Source organism: Oryx dammah, unplaced genomic scaffold (genome assembly GCF_014754425.2).
Source record: "Oryx dammah isolate SB20612 unplaced genomic scaffold, SCBI_Odam_1.1 HiC_scaffold_27, whole genome shotgun sequence".
NCBI classification, from domain to species: domain Eukaryota; kingdom Metazoa; phylum Chordata; class Mammalia; order Artiodactyla; family Bovidae; genus Oryx; species Oryx dammah.
In genome coordinates this window covers 49,517,832-49,535,787 of record NW_024070211.1, presented here as the reverse complement: position 1 = coordinate 49,535,787, position 17,956 = coordinate 49,517,832, and the positions used below count along the sequence as shown (strand labels likewise).

General features: G+C 39.7%; 1 protein-coding gene across 3 annotated transcripts in view; it reads right to left on the bottom strand.

Moving 5' to 3' along the window:
• BOLL (boule homolog, RNA binding protein) overlaps nt 1-17,956 on the bottom strand; it is a 66,309-nt gene that overhangs the window by 19,140 nt on the left and 29,213 nt on the right. For 2 of the 3 annotated variants that reach the window (XM_040228862.1, XM_040228863.1), the window contains 2 exons: nt 9,594-9,641; nt 5,580-5,708 (listed from right to left, as the gene is read on the bottom strand). In XM_040228862.1, coding sequence (XP_040084796.1) covers nt 5,580-5,708; nt 9,594-9,641 — 177 coding nt within the window. The remainder of the gene's footprint in view (nt 1-5,579; nt 5,709-9,593; nt 9,642-17,956) is intronic. The other variant, XM_040228864.1, reaches the window with a different exon arrangement.

Genomic DNA, 17,956 nt, shown 5'->3' with positions numbered 1-17,956 from the left:
GGTAAGGGGAGAACAGGTAGTGAGGCAGTGGAAATATTAAATGTAGACTACTTTTTTCAAGGGCTCCCCAGGTGGCTCTTCGCATCAGTGGTAAAGAGTCTGCCTGTCAATGCAGACAACACAGAAGACCTGGGTTCAATCCCTGGGTCAGGATGATCCCTTGGAGGAGGAAATGGCAACCCACTCCAGTATTCTTGCCTAGAAAATCCCATGGACAGAGGAGGTTGGCAGGCTATAGTCCACAGGGTTGCAAAGAGTTGGACACAACTGAGCACACATTTTTCAAGCTTGGCTTTGAAAGGTAGAAGAGCATAAGGGCATTGATGGGGGCGTGTCACAGTATAATTTTTAACTGTCTCCTACCAGGTGTTAGGCACTATAGCAGGAACCTTGTATACAAGGTTCTCATCTCATCATTGCATGAATCCTGCAAAATAGATTTTCCTAATGTCTTTATTGGCTCAGAGGTTAAAGCGTCTGCCTCCAATGAGGGAGACCCAGGTTCGATCCCTGGGTTGGGAAGATACCCTGGAGAAGGAAATGGTAACCCACTCCAGTATTCTTGCCTGGAGAATTCCATGGACGGAGAAGCCTGATAGGCTACAGTCCATGGGGTCGCAAAGAGTCAGAAACGACTGAGCGATAAGGTGAGGTGAGGTGAGATATTATGAAACCAACACTGTGAAGAGTTAAGTAATTACTCAAAGTAACATACTAGTAAATACTAGGTAAAGCTCTGAACCAATGGAGAGAAAATGTCTTAAAATACATGAGAAAAGAAGGAATGAGGTGGAATGAGGAATGAGGTCCCTGAAGAATAGGGAAGTTATAGTATCAAGAGTAAAGAGTAGAAATAACCTTTAACGACAAGTTACTAAACAAATGATAAGAAGCTAAGGATAAGTTACGAGTCAGGTAAGTTTGTATGTTGGGGACTGGAAGCTGAGCCGGTTTCCACAAAATGGTTTCTATTTATTCTGTTAAGAGAAGGCACTACATTCTAAGAGTAAAGGGGGAAATAGTCATTGAAATAAGTGAGAAATAATTTTAATTTATTTTTATATTTTAGAAGAGCTAACTATCAAACTCATAACAAGCCCTGTGTTTTCTAATTTTAGAGGAAAAAACACTTAAAATATAAACCAACCCATTCAATTAATTTATATATTAGACATGTATCTTTTGTCAGAAACAATATTAAAATAAAAATATGCTTAAAACATTCTGTATTGAAATATCATAAAAATTAATGCCACAAGTTGTAAGTTAACATGTAATATTTCCAGAAATATCTTATTTTATTCCACTAAACAGTGAAACATAACTTGGTAAGTTATCTGATGTCAACATTAAGACTATGGTTCAGTGTCAAAAATAGATAATGGCTAAAAGGTGAAGTCGCTCAGTCGTGTCTGACTCTTTGTGACCCCGTGGACTGTAGCCTACCAGGCTCCTCCGTCCATGGGATTCTCCAGGCAAGAATACTGGAGTGGGTTGCCATTTCCTTCTCCAGGGGATCTTCCTGACCCAGGGATCAAACCCAGGTCTCCCGCATTGGAGGCGGACACTTTAACCTCTAAAAACATAATGTAAAAGCATTCTTAACTCACTGCCACCCTCCTTGAAAATCAGAAAAAAAACAAAAAGAACAAAAGATAGATTTTTAAAATGTCATCATCAAGTAAACATGGATGTGCTCATGAATTCCAAATGACAAGGTAGTTCAGTTTAGTCGCTCAGTTGTGTCCGACTCTTTGCGACCCCATGAACTGCAGGACGCCAGGCCTCCCTATCTATCACCAACTGCTGGAGGCTACCCAAACCCATGTCCAAGGAGTTGGTGATGCCATCCAAACATCTCATCCTCTGTCATTCCCTTCTCCTGCCCTCAATCATTCCCAGCATTAGGGTCTTTTCAAACGAGTCAGCTCTTCGCATCAGGTGGCCAAAGGACTGAAGTTTCAGCTTCAACATCAGTCCTTCCAATGAACACCCAGGACTGATCTCCTTCAGGATGGACTGGTTGGATCTCCTTGCAGTCCAAGGGACTCTTAGCAGTCTTCTCCAACAGCACAGTTCAAAAGCATCAATTCTTCGGCACTCAGCTTTCTTTATAGTCCAACTCTCACATCCATACATGACTACTGGAAAAACCATAGGCTTGACTAGATGGGCTTTGCTGACTAAGTAATGTCTCTGCTTTTTAATACTCTGTCTAGGTTGGTCATAACTTTCCTTCCAAGGAGTAAGTGTCTTTTAATTTCATGGCTGCAGTCAGCATCTGCAGTGATTTTGGAGCCCCCCAAAATTAAGTCAGCCACTATTTCCCCATCTATTTCCCATGAAGTGATGGGACCAGATGCCATGATCTTAGAATGTTGAGTTTTAAGCCAACTTTCACTCTCCTCTTTCACTTTCATCAAGAGGCTTTTTAGTTCTTCACTTTCTGCCATAAGGGTGGTGTCATCTCCATATCTGAGGTTATTGATATTTCTCTTGGCAATCGTGATTCCAGCTTGTGCTTCCTCCAGTGCAGCGTTTCTCATGATGTACTCTGCATAGAAGTTAAATAAGCAGGGTGACAATAGACAGCCTTGACATTTCCTATTTGGAACCAGTCTGTTGTTTCATGTCTAGTTCTAACTTGCTTCCTGACCTGCATACAGATTTCTCAAGAGGCAGGTCAGGTGGTCTGGTATTCCCATTTCCTTCAGAACTTTCCAGTTTATTGTGATCCACACAGTCAAAGGCTTTGGCATAGTCAATAAAGCATAAACAGTTTTTTTGAAACTCTCTTGCTTTTTAGATGATCCAGAGGATGTTGGCAATTTGATCTCTGGTTCCTCTGCCTTTTCTAAAACCAGCTTGAACATCTGGAAGTTCACGGTTGATGTATTGCTGAAGCCTGGCTTGGAGAATCTTGAGCATTACTTTACTAGCGTGTGAGACGAGGACAACTGTGCAGTAATTTGAGCATTCTTTGGCATTGACTTTCTTTGGGACTGGAAAGAAAACTGACCTTTTCCAGTCTTGTGGCCACTGCTGAGTTTTCCAAATTTGCTGACATATTGAGTGCAACACTTTCACAGCATCATCTTTCAGGATTTGAAATAGCTCAACGGGAATTCCATCACCTCCACTAGCTTTGTTTATAGTGTAGAATGCCTGCCAAATGCTACTCAATTTGCACCAATATAAGGGAGGATTCTGAAGCCTGAGGAAGGTTATAGATTTCCCTGAAAGGCCTATTTCTCAAGTGTAGGGGTGTGTCAGACCAAGGCAGAAGCAGGACAGAGAAGGAGAAATCATGCTTTCACTATTTTGTGGTCTACTTTGAAGTATAGTTGAGGAACATTGCTGGAGATGAAGCAGGGTGAGAGTGGAAAGTGAAGTAACACTTACTACACCTTCATACAGAAAATCTCTGAAAAAAAAAGAGACTTTGCCAGGAGCCAAATGAACTCCAGAACGCTAAAAATTCAGGGAAGAACATTTCAAGCAGGCAACAAAACAGACTTGGTGGTAGGATGTTTGAGTCAACAGATTGCTTCTTCCACCTTGTATTTCTGCAAAAAGCTGGTCTCATTTAAAGATAAGATGGGAAGGAAAAGGAAGCAACCTTAGGACTCTTCTCATCCTCTCCAACTCTATCAAGGGAAAAGCAAAAAGGGGGGAAAAAGAAAAGATGAGAAATTATCCCAGAAAATAGTAGAAAAGTTCAGATAAATAAAATTCCTTTGATCTTAAAGAAGTTATAATAACATGATCACTAAAAAAGAGCTTCAAAAAGACATTTTAAGCCAAAAGACAACATTTACAGGCAATGATGTAAGCCAAGTGGCAGTTTGGGATAAAAAGAAGGTAAAAAAACAGCAATGAAAGCTTCATTATTCATAAGAAAAAGTAGACTAAAAACAATGAAAAATATTCATGATTGTCTCAAAAAAGCATATAAAACATTAACAATTACTATGATAAAAGAAATTATCTCAGAGATGGTGGATATGAAAGATAAACAGAGATCTCAACATATGCATAAATGGTATTCCTGAAGGAGAAGTAAAAGAACTGGAATACAAAAAATTTTTTTCAAAGTTCAAACAGGAAAAAAGAAGTCCTGAAATTAAAACTAGTCTGAGAATCAAAGGAGCAAACTGTATCCCAGGAAGAATATTTTAAAGACTGACAAATTTCAAGACATATCCTGGTAAAGTGAGTTCAAGTTAAGACAGATTTTTTAGACATGCAGGAAGAAAAAGCAAATTACGTATAAGAGAGAAAGTCAGGCTGGCTTCAAACTTTTTTATAACTATACTCAACACCAGAAAAGAGTAGATTAGAAGTTATAAGAGAAAAAAGCATTGTTATGGGCTGAATTGTGTTCTCTGAAGACTTATGTGTTGAAGTCCTAATCATTATGTCAGAGACTGACCTTATTTGGAGAGAGGGTCTTTACAGAGGTGAGCAAATTGAAGTATGGTCATTAGGGTGGAACCTAATCCAAAATGACTGGTATCTTTATAAAATTGGGAACCTTGGACAGAGAGACAGGAAAGACAATGGGAAGACACAAGAAAAGGATGGTCATCGATAAGCCAAGAAGAAAGGCCTGGACTAGAGCCTTCCTTCAAAGGCCTCAGATGAAACCAACTCTGCCAACACCTTGATTTTGGACTTCTAGACTCCAGAACTATGAGACAATAAATTTCTCTTTTAACGCCATCTAGTTCATTTTACTTTGTTCAGGCAGCCTTAGCAAAGTTATACAAGTATGATCCAGCTGTTTTATAGTTAGTCCTAATTTCTTCCAGATTTATAGACAACAAATACATTGAACACACAAGCATGTAAGAACTCAAGAGAGTACAGCACATGTAAGCCTTCTTTAACAGAGTGCTTGCAGATTCAGTCAACAAAGTGATAATTGGAGGATGAGATGAAGAATGGAGAAATCATAGTAAAAGTATTGATAATAAACATTTAAGATTCCAAATTGTGGAAGCCACTATTTCAGAAAAATTATGTTATAAACTTTAGTAATAATAATAATAAATACACTCAAATTGGGAGGTCGTTATTTATTTCCCAGTCTTTCACAACATATTTAAAATATACCATGTACAGTTCCTGGTACATAGATGATGAGATTATTAGTAATGGTTTGCAAATATAAACTTGGAAGATAATATTTACAGTTTTTAATTATAAATTTGACTTATATCTTTGAAGGAAGAATTTTAAAGATTTTTTTCTTTAGTTTTTATACGCTTTTAACTGACAGTGTTAGTAACAAGACAGGCAAACCAGAAGAAAGAGAAGCACTTATCTTACTCTTTCAAGGGGATTGAGTCAGGGATAGTCTAGTAAACAGCTGAGTTGAGCAATGATTCAGAAATAGTGAAGAAGTCTAAGATGACACATTCTTAGATTTAAAAAGGGGAAGAGATGTGAATAAATCAAAGAAAACATAAAATGTTCAACTTCAATGAGGGTCTTGAACAAATATTTTTAGAAAAGGAAAATAAATAAATGTTAAAATGAAGTGGTTATGGATATATTACTTTGAGACTAACACATACCTCTGGAACTGAAGCTTCCATCAGAGACATTGGAGGAGGAACACATCCACCATCTTGTGCAATTTCCACTGGTTGATAAATGACCTCAGAAGGTTGTAGGTACAAGAATGGAGCAGAAGAGGCAGGAGACTAAATTACAAAATCATGTTTCTAATTAAAATTGGATTAGTTATTTCAATTAAACCAAATGACTTAACCAATACATGAGAGAAATACTGGTTTCACTTTTTCCTAAAGTTGTTTCTAGGGACAACACAGAATTATCTTAACAACAAACTAGGAACTCTAGGTTGCTATAAACTCCAATTATGTAGATATTATTAAATCACTTATTTATCACTTATAAGTACTAAAAAGTTCTTAGCACTTTAGAAGCTCATAAAGACAATCATTAAGATAACTATTAAAGGTTGTAATAATATAATCTATGGTATTTAAATTGGCTTAATTTCACATGCTAGCAAAGTAATACTCAAAATTCTCCAACAGGCTCAATAGTACGTGAACCGAGAACTTCCAGATATTTAAGTTGGATTTAGAAAAGGCAGAGGAACCAGAGATCAATTGCTAACATCTGTTGGATCATCAAAAAAGCAAGAGAGTTCCAGAAAAAGTTTCTGCTTTATTGACTATGCCAAAGCCTTTGTCTGTATGGATCACAATAAACTGTGGAAAATTCTGAAAGAGATGTGAATACCAGACCACCTGACCTGCCTCTTGAGAAACCTGTATGCAGGTCAGGAAGCAACAGTTAGAACTGGACATGGAACAACAGACTGGTTCAAAATTGGGAAAAGAGTACACCAAGGCTGTATATTGTCACCCTGCTTATCTAACATATGCAGAGAAAATCATGCAAAATGCTGGGCTGGAAGAAGCACAAGCTGGAATCAAGATTGCCAATAACCTCAGATATACAGATGACACCCCCCTTATGGCAGAAAGCAAAGAGGAACGAAAGAACCTCTTGGTGAAGGTAAAAGAGGAGGGTGAAAAAGTTGGCTTAAAAGTCAACATTCAGAAAACAAAGATCATGGCATCTGATCTCATTCAGTTCAGTTCAGTTGCTCAGTCATGTCTGACTCTTTACAATGCCATGAACCGCAGCATGCCAGGCCTCCCTGTCATCACCAACTCCCGGAGTTTACTCAGACTCATGTCCATCGAGTCCGTGATGCCATCCAGCCATCTCATCCTCGGTCGTTTCCTTCTCCTCCTGCCCCCAATCCCTCCCAGCATCAGAATCTTCTCCAATGAGTCAACTCTTCGCATGAGGTGGCCAAAGTACTGGAGTTTCAGCTTTAGCATCTTTCCTTCCAAAGAAATCCCAGGGCTGATCTCCTTCAGAATGGACTGGTTGGATCTCCTTGCAGTCCAAGGGACTCTCAAGAGTCTTCTCCAACACCACAGTTCAAAACCATCAATTCTTCAGTGCTCAGCTTTCTTCACAGTCCAACTCTCACATCCATACATGACCACAGGAAAAACCATAGCCTTGACTAAACGGACCTTTGTTGGCAAAGTAATGTCTCTGCTTTTGAATATGCTATCTAGGTTGGTCGTAACTTTTCTTCCAAGGAGTAAGCGTCTTTTAATTTCATGGCTGCAGTCACCATCTGCAGTGATTTTGGAGCCCCAAAAAATAAAGTCTGACACTGGTCCCATTACTTCATGGCAAATAGATGGGGAAAACAATGGAAACAGTGTCAGACTGTATTTTCTTGGGCTACAAAATCACTGTGAATGGTGACTTCACAGCCATGAAATTAAGACACTTGCTCCTTGGAAGAAAAGCTATGATCAACCCAGACAGCATATTAAAAAGCAGAGACTTTACTTTGCCAACAGAGCTCCATCTAGTCAAAGCTATGGTTTTTCTAGTAGTCATGTATGGATGAGAGTTGGACCATAAAGGCTGAGCACTGAAGAATTGATGCTTTTGAACTATGATGCGTTTCTCATGATGTATTCTGCATTTAAGTTAAATAAGCAGGGTGACAATATATAGCCTTGATGTACTCCTTTTCCTATTTGGAACCAGTCTGTTGTTCTATGTCCAGTTCTAACTGTTGCTTCCTGACCTGCATATAGGTTTCTCAAGAGGCAGGTCAGGTGGTCTGGTATTCCCATCTCTTTCAGAATTTCCCAGTTTATCGTGATCCACAGAGTCAAAGGCTTTGGCACAGTTAGCAAAGCAGAAATAGATGTTTTTCTGGAACTCTCTTGCTTTTTCGATGATCCAGTGGATGTTAGCAATTTGCTCTTTGGCTCCTCTGCGTTTTCTAAAACCAGCTTGAACATCTGGAAGTTCATGGTTCACGTATTGCTGAAGCCTGGCTTGGAGAATTTTGAGCATTACTTTACTAGTGTGTGTAGAAGCACAAGCTGGAATCAAGATTGCCAGGAGAAATATCAATAACCTCAGATATGCAGATGACACCATCCTTATGGCAGAAAGTGAAGAGGAACTCAAAAGCCTCTTGATGAAAGTGAAAAAGTTGGCTTAAAGCTCAACATTCAGAAAACGAAGATCATGGCATCTGGTCCCATCACTTCATGGGAAATAGATGGGGAAACAGTGGAAACAGTGTTAGACTTTATTTTTTTGGGCTCCAAAATTACTGCAGATGGTGACTGCAGCCATGAAATTAAAAGACACTTACTCCTGGGAAGAAAAGTTATGACCAACCTAGATAGTATATTCAAAAGCAGAGACATTACTTTGCCAACAAAGGTCCGTCTAGTCAGGCTATGGTTTTTCCAGTAGTCATGTATAGATGTGAGAGTTGAAAAGAAGAGTGTGAAGAAGGCTGAGTGCTGAAGAATTGATGCTTTTGAACTGTGGTGTTGGAGAAGACTCTTGAGAGTCCCTTGGACTGCAAGGAGATCCAACCAGTCCATTCTGAAGGAGACCAGCCCTGGGATTTCTTTGGAAGGATGATGCTAAAGCTGAAACGCCAGTACTTTGGCCACCTCATGTGAAGAGTTGACTCATTGGAAAAGACTCTGATGCTGGGAGGGATTGGGGGCAGGAGGAGAAGGAAACGTCCAAGGATGAGATGGCTGGATGGCATCACAGACTCGATGGATGTGAGTCTGAGTAAACTCCGAGAGTTGGTGATGGACAGGGAGGCCTGGCGTGCTGCGATTCATGGGGTCGCCAAGAGTTGGACACGACTGAGCAACTGAACTGAACTGAACCGAACTGTGGTGTTGGAGAACTCTTGAAAGTCCCTTGGACTGCAAGGAGATCAAATCAGTCAATCATAAAGGAAGTCAATCCTGAATATTCACTGGAGGCACTGATGCTGAAGCTGAAGCTCTACTCCTCTGGCCATCTGATGGGAAGAGCTGATTCACTGGAAAAGATCTTGATGCCAGGAAAGATTGAAGGCAGGAGCAGAATGGAATGACAGAAGATGAGATGGTTGGATCGTATCACCGACTCAATGGGAATGAGTCTGAGAAAGCTCTGGGAAATGGTGAAGGACAGGGAATCCTGGTGTGCTGCAGTCCACAGAGTTTCAAAGACTAGGACATGACTGAGAGACTGAACAACAACAAATGTCTCTGTTCAGCTTTCTGACTTCCCATGAAGTGGGACTTGTCAAACCAACTTTCTGGTGGTATACCATTTGTTATCAAATGTGAGAGATGGAATATTCATTTAGAAACATAAATAAAACTGAAGCAAAATCTGAAGTGAAGCTAGAAAAATGCTGTTTTCTAATATTAATAACATAGCACTTATTTATAAAATACTTTTACTTACATGGTCTCATTTGATCTTTACAAAAGTCATGTGAGAAAACTTTCCAAGGTATGGTATCATTAGTTCCATTTGCAAATGAAAAAGCTGAGAAATATAGTGATTAAATGAATTGCCAAATCAGTTAATAAATCAGTATCACAGTTAATAAATACTAGAGGAAGGTCTCAAATCTAGTCTTCCTGACTTAAATATTCATGTAGTCTTCACAAAAACAGTGAAAAAAGTTAAAAGTTAGTATTTACCTGAGGAACATTCCATTGCCATTGACCTGGTAGACACTGTGCAGGGGCCTAAAACGAAAAGACAAAAAAAAGAAAAACAAAAAAAAAAAGCCCGCCAGATTGTAAACAAGGGTTAAAACTGAATATCTACCTGCAAAAGTATGAAGTTGAACCCCTATACTTCAAACCATATACAAAAATTAACCCAACATGGGTAGGAGATAGAAATGTAAGAGCTAAAACTATAAACTCTTAGAAGAAAACATAGATGTAAATCTTTGTGACTTTGAACCTGGCAATTAAAAAAAATATGACATCAAAAGCACAGGAAACAATAAGAGAAAAATAGATAAACTGGATTTCACTAACGTGAAAAACTTTTGTGGTACAAAAGACACCATCAAGGAGGTAAAAATAAACCACAAGACTGTAAGAAATATTTATAAATTATATAGCTGATAAGGAACTTGTATCTAAGCAAAGAACCCATACAGCTGAATAATAAAAGGCAAGTAACCCAATATAAGGGCATTCCTTGTGGCTCAGCTGGTAAGGAATCTGAGTGGAATGCATGGGACCTGGGTTCGATTCCTCGATTGGGAAGATCCCCTGGAGAAGGGAAAGGCTTCAGTATTCTGGCTCCAGTATTCTGGCCTGGAGAATTCCAAGGAGGTTGCAAAGAGTCCGATACAACTGAGTGACTTTCACTTAACAATCCCTTAACCCAATATAAAAATTGGTTAAGGATATGAACAGACATTATTGCAAAGAAAATACACAAAACCCATCAATAAGCATCTAAAAGATATTCAACATCATTTGCCTTGTAATCCTCTTCATAGATCAAAGCCTTGTTGTAGTGAAGGGGCTTGACTAACTCAATGAAACTATGAGCCATCCTGGGCAGGGCCACCCAAGACGGATGGGTCACAGCAAAGAGTTCTGACAAAACGGGATCCACTGGAGGAGGGAATGACAAACCACTCCAGTATTCTTGCTGTGAGAACCCCATGAGCAGTATGAAAAGGCAAAAAGATATGGGACTGGAAAATGAGTCCCCCATGTTTGTAGGTGTCCAATGTGCTACTAGGGAAGAGCAGAGAGAGAGCTCCAGAAGAAAGAAAAGGCTGGGCCAAAGCAGAAATGACGCCCAGTTGTGGATGTGTCTGGTGGTGAAAAGAGAGTCCGATGCTATTAAAACAATATCACATAGAAACTTCTGGAATGTTAGATCCATGAATCAAGGTAAACTAGACATGGTCAAGCAGGAGATGGCAAAAGTGAACATTGACATTTTAGGAATCAGTGAACTAAAATAGATGGGAATGGGTGAATTTGATTCAGATGACCACTCTAACTACTGTTGTGGGCAAGAATCCCTTAGAAGAAATGGAATAGCCCTCATAGCCAAAAAAAGAGTCTGAAATGCACTACTTGGGTACAATCTCAAAAATGACAGAATAATCTTAGTCTGTTTCCAAGGCAAACCGTTGAACCTCACAGTGCCTGAACCATTGATGCTGAGGAAGCTGAAGTTGACTGGTCTGATGAAGACCTCCAAGACCTTCTAGAATTAACAGCAAAAAAAAAAAAGATGTCTTTTCATCATAGGGGATTGGAATACAAAAGTAGGACGTCAAGAGATACCAGGAGTAAGTAATAGGCAAGTTAGGCCTTCGAGTACAAAATGAAGCAGGGCAAAGACTAACAGTTTTATCAAGAGAACACACTGGGCATAGCAAATACCCCTTTCTAACAACACAAGAGATAACTTTCCATATGGACATTGCCAGATGATCACTGAAATCAGACTGATTATACTCTTTGCAGCCAAAGATGGAGAAGCTCTATACAATCAGCAAAAAAACAAGACCAGCAACAGACTATGGCTTAGATTATCAGCTCCTTACTGCAAAATTCAGGCTTAAATTGAAAAAAATAGGGAAAACCACTAGGCCATTTAGGTATGACCTAAATCAAATGTTTTATGATTATATGGTGGAGGTGATGAATAGATGAAAGGGATCAGATATGGCACATAGAGTGCCTAAAGAACTATGGTCAAGGTTTCTAACACTGTATAGGAGGTGGTGACCAAAACCATCCCAAAGAAAAGAAATGCAAGAAAGCAAAGTGGTGGTCTGATGAGGCTTTTCAAATAGCTGAGGAAAGAAGAGAAGTGAAAAGCAAGCAAGGAAGAAAGGGAAAGATAAACCGAACCGAATGCAGAGTTCCAGAGACTAACAAGGAGAGATAGGACTTCTTCCATGAACAATGTGAAGAAATAGAGGGAAACAACAGAACAGGAAAGACTAGAGATTTCTTTAACAAAACCGGAGATATCTAGGGAACATTTCATGCAAATGTAGGGACAACAAAGGATAGAAACGTTAAGGACCTAACAGAAGCAGAAGAGATTAAGAGGTGGCAAGAATACACAGAACTATACAAAAAAAGGTCTTCATGACCAGGATAACCATGATAGTGTGGTCACTCACCTAGAGCCAGACATCCTAGAGTGTGAAGTCAAGTGGGCCTCATGAAGCATTACTACAAACAAAGCTAGCAGAGGTGATGGAATTCTAGCCGAGCTATTTAAAATCCTAAGATGATGCTGTTAAAAGTACTGTGCTCAATGTGTCAGCAAATCTGGAAAACTCAGCAGCAGTCACAGGGTTGGAAAATGTCAGTTTTTATTCCACCCCCAAAGCAGCACAATGCCAAAGAATGTTCAAACTACCATACAACTGCACTCATTTCACATGCTAGTGTGAAAAATCCTTCAAGCTAGGCTTCAGCACTATGTGAACTGAGAATTTCCAAATGTAGAAGCTGGGTTTAGAAATGGCAGAGGAACCAGAAATCAAATTGTCAACATTTGCTGGATCATGGAGAAAAGAAGTGAATTTCAGAAAAACATCTTCTTATGCTTCATTGACTATGCTAAAGCCTTTGACTGTGTGGAACACAACAAACTGTGGAAAATTCTTAAAGACACGGGAATACCAGACCACCTTACCTGTCTCCTGAGAAATCTGTATGTGGGTCAAGAAGCAACAGTTAGAACTGGACATGGAACAATGGACTGGTTCAAAATTGGGAAAGGAGTGCAATAAGGCTGTATATTGTCACAATGATCATTTAAACTCATATGCAAAGTACACCATGCGAAATGCCAGGGTGGATGAATTACAGGCTGAAATTAAGACTGCTGGGAGAAATATCAACAACCTCATATATACAGATGATACCACTCTAATGGCAGAAAGTGAAGAGGAACTAAAGAGCCTTGTAACAGAGGATGAGAGGAGAGAAAAAGAGCTGGCTTAAAATTCAACAATCAAAGAACTAAGATCATGGCATCTGGTTCTATTCAGTTCAGTTCAACTCAGTTCAGTCGCTCAGTCTTTGCAACCCTATGAATCACAGCACGCCAGGCCTCCCTGTCCATCACCAACTCCCAGAGTTTACTCAGACTCATGTCCATCAAGTTGGTGATGCCATCCAGCCATCTCATCCTCGGTCGTTCCCTTCTCCTCCTGCCCCCAATCCCTCCCAGCATCAGAATCTTTTCCAATGAGTCAACTCTTCACATGAGGTGGCCAAAGTATTGGAGTTTCAGCTTTAGCATCAGTCCTTCCAATGAACACCCAGGACTGATCTCCTTTAGAATGGACTGGTTGGATCTCCTTGCAGTCCAAGGGAATCTCAAGAGTCTTCTCCAACACCACAGTTCAAAAGCATCAATTCTTCGGCACTCAGCTTTCTTCACAGTCCATTTCTCACATCCATATATGACCACAGGAAAAACCATAGCCTTGACTAGACGGACCTTTGTTGGCAAAGTAATGTCTCTGCTTTTGAATGTGCTGTCTAGGTTGGTCATAACTTTCCTTCCAAGGAGTAAGCGTCTTTTAATTTCATGGCTGCAGTCACCATCTGCAGTGATTCTGGAGCCCCAAAATATAAAGTCTGACACTGTTTCCCCATCTGTTTCCCATGAAATGATGGGACCAGATGCCATGATCTTCGTTTTCTGAATGTTGAGCTTTAAGCCAACTTTTTCACTCTCTACTTTCACTTTCATCAAGAGGCTTTTTAGTTCTTCACTTTCTGCCATAAGGGTGGTGTCATCTGCATATCTGAGGTTATTGATATTTCTCCTGGCAATCTTGACTTCAGCTTGTGCTTCTTCCAGCCCAGCATTTCTCATGATGTACTCTGCATATAAGTTAAATAAGCAGGGTGACAATATACAGCCTTGACGTACTCCTTTTCCTATTTGGAACCAGCCTATTGTTCCATGTCCAGTTCTAACTGTTGCTTCCTGACCTGCATATAGATTTCTCAAGAGGCAGGTCAGGTGGTCTGGTATTCCCATCTCTTTTAGAATTTTCCACAGTTGATTGTGATCCACATAGTCAAATGCTGTGGCATAGTCAATTAAGCAGAAATATGTTTTTCTGAAATTCTCTTGCTTTTTCGATGATCCAGTGGATGTTGGCAATTTGATCTCTGGCTCCTCTGCCTTTTCTAAAACCAGCTTGAACATCTGGAAGTTCACGGTTCACGTATTGCTGAAGCTACTTCATGGCTAATAGAGGGAGGAAAAGTGGAAACACTAACAGATTTTACTTTCTTGGGCTTCAAAATCACTGTGAATGGTGACTGTAGCCATGAAATTAAGACGCTTGCCCCTTGGAAGAAAAGCTATGACAAACCTAGAGAGCATATGTAAAAGTAAAGACATCACTTTACCAATAAAGTTCTGTATAGTCAAAGCTATGGTTTGTCCAGTAGTTGTGTACGGATGTGAGAATTGGGATATAAAGAAGGCTGAGCACCAAAGAATTGATGCTTTCGGATTGTGGTGCTGGGCAAGATTCTTGAGAGTCGCTTGGACTGCGAGGAGATCAAACCAGCCAATCCTAAAGGAAATCAACCCTGAATATTTGTAGGAAGGACTGATGCTGAAGCTGAAGCTGCAATACTTTGATCACCTGATGCAAAGAGCTGACTCATTAGAAAAGACCCTGATGCTGGGAAAGATTGAAGGCAAAAGGAGAAGAGAGTGGCAGAGGATGAGATAGATAGCATCACTGACTCTATGGACACATGTTTTTGAGCAAACTCTGGGAGATGGTGAAGGACAGGGAAGCAGAGAGTTAGACATTCCTTAGTGACTGAACAGCAACAATGGAAATCAAAACTACACTGTGATATCACTTCACATACACTAGTATGGCTATAGTAAAAAATGTAGATAATAAGTGTGTGCAAAGATGTGGAGAAACCCTCATAAACTGCTGGTGGGACTGTAAAATGGTGCAGACTTTTGGAAAGCATGACACATCCTTAAAAGGTTAAATATAGAGATACCATTTGATTTAGCAATTCCACTCCTAGATACAAGAGCTAACAGAAACGAAAACATAAGTCCACAAAAAATCTGTACACAAATGTTCATAACAGCATTATCTGTAAGAGAGTAAAGGTGGAAACAACCCAAAAGTCCATCAACAAATGAAAAGATAAACAAAATGTGGTATTATAGGCATACAATGTCCAAAAATAGGCAAATCTATAAAGACAGAAAGTATTGATATATTACTGGTTGCCTAGGACAGGGAGGAGGGGGTAAGAGGAATGACTACTAACGGGTAAATCTCCCCGCCCCCACCCTGTGGTATGGTAGCAACTGTAAATTTAGTAAAATCTACTCTGTTGTAGAGGCTTCCCAGGTGGTGCCAGAGGTAAGCCTGCTGATCCAGGAGACACAGAGATGTGGGTTTGATCTCTGAGTCAGGAAGATCCCCTGGAGAAGGGCATGGCAACTCACTCATTCCAGTAGTCTTGCCTGGAGAATCCCATGGACAGAGGAACCTGGTGGGCTAGCTACAGTCCATAGGGTTGCAAAGAGTCAGATGTAAGAAGCAACTTAGCACACATTCTGTTGTAATCTTTGAAAAGGTGAATTGTATATGGTATATGAATATCTAAATAAAGCTTTATTTAAATAAAAAAGAGAGTCAAGTTATTTAAGGTACCTATTGTAAGATGACAACAGTAAACACAGTCTTTTTAACTCATTTGTAGTATTCTTTAAAATAAATGTTTTAGCTTATTTTCTACCTTTAATAAATTTTTTTAAATTATTAAAGTAAAAAAGACAGAAAATAAGATTCCATGAATCTACTATTGAAATGGTTAATTTTGGGTAGACGACATCAACTGCTAATGGATGACATCAATATGATAACCAAGTGAGCTCTGTGTTCTTTATAGCATGTTTAAAAAGGCAAGATCATCTCTTAAGAAAATATTTTAATAAAAATCTGAAATAACATGATTAATGTGCAGATTTGTTAGATAAATAAAATCACTATCTACTTCTGAAGTGAAATATACAAAAGAGATAAATACTGACTGAACCAGTCATTATCTGATTTGACTAACAAAAACTGATAAAGCTATCAATCTCAGAATTTGTAAAAAGAGCAAGGGAAGAGATTATCAAAGTGGCAGTTTTAAAGGGAGAATGATGATGAATAAATATATAACTGGAAAGAAATATGCAAAGTGAAATTATTGCTTACATTGCAAAAAATTATGTTACAAATTGGTACAAAAATCTTGCCCAAGTATATCTAGGTAATATACTTCCAGTTTTGTAATTTGTGTCAAGTGGAAAATCAGAGCCGAAGTATAAAACTAAACTGTGTTAGAAACTTTACAGAATACATCTATGTCATGCATGTACATATGTAATCAATTAATGGAGGAGGAGCTGGACTCCACAAAGTGCAAGCAGAAAGCAACTTCAATATTTCTCACCCCTGACACTTTAAAAAGCACTTTGTTAAAACTAGTGTTTACCAGTGGTGAGAGAGAAGGGGGAGGGAAAAAGAAGGCTGGGGTTAAAAGGTACAAGCTATTATGTATAAAATAAATAAACTGTAAGGATATAATGGCAACCCACTCCAGTATTCTTGCCTGGAAAATCCCATGGACAGAGGAGCCTGGAGGGCCGCAGTCTGTGGGGTCAGACATGACTGAGCGACTAACACAACACAAGGATATACAGGGTCTGCATGCAGGTTAAGTTGCTTTAGTTGTGTCCAACTCTATGACCCTATGGACTGTAGCCCGCCAAGCTCCTCTGTTCATGGGGTTCTCCAAGCAAGAATACTGGAGTGGGTTGCCATTTCCTCCTCTAAGGGATCTTCTCGACCCAAGGATCAAACCAACATCTCTTAGCTCTCTTGCACTGGCAGTCAGGTTCCTTACCACCAGTGCCACCTGAGAAGCCCACACAGGGAATACAGACACTTAAAAAATAATTTATTTTTGGTTGTGCTGGGTCTTTGTTGCTATGCTTGGGTTTTCTCTAGTTGAGGGAGTGGGAGGCTACTCTCTAGTTGGGGTGCGTGGGCTTCTCACTGAGGTGGCTCCTCTTGTTCCTGAGCAAAGGCTCTGAGTGTATGGGCTTCAGTGGCATGTGGGCTCAGCAGTTGCAGCTTCCCGGCTCTAGAGCACAGACTCAATAGTTGTAACGCATAGGCTTAGTTGCTCCATGGCATGTGAGAACTTCCTGCATGAGGGACTGAACCCGTGTCTCTTGCACTGGCAGGTGAACTCTTCACCACTGAGCCACAAGGGAAGTCCTGGCCAATATTTTATAATAACTATAAAGGGAGTAAAATCTATAAAAATTTTGAATCACTATGATGTACACCTGAAGCTAGTGTACATCAACTATACTTCAATAAAAAACAAAATTTTCAAAGGGTAAACAGACAAATAAAAAACATTGTGTTGAGCTGGTTTTGCTAGCCTCCAGATAAAAATCAGGAAAAATTATTTTTTGGCATGTTAACAGATTCCAAATGCTGACTCTCTTGTCAGGTACTTTTTTCTTTGGTGATGTCCTTGCTGAGAACTTCTGACTACAATTTTAGACCTAGATTCTAGGGGTCTACTTCACATAGATTTTTTCTCTCTTGGGGTCACTTTATACTTTTTTGGAAAGATTTTCTTCTGTGAGGTTCTTATCTTGCTCTTGGGAAACAAACTTTGCTTCCTATGAGACATTCAGCATGTTCCCCCATAGCCTTCTTTTCTGGCTCTGCTTCCATAGTCCACAACACCTAGAGGAAGGCATGGCAACCCATTCCAGTATTCTTGCCCAGAGAATCTCCATGGAAAGAGGAGCCTGGCGGGCTATAGTCCATAGCATCACAAAGAGTTGGACATGACTGAAGTGATTTAGCAAGCATGCATGCACAGGTCTAAAAGATTCTATCTCACGAATTTCAGGGGACAAATATTAAACTCTCTACTCATTTTCTAAAGTCCTCTTCACTTGGTTGAGAATGGGAAATGCC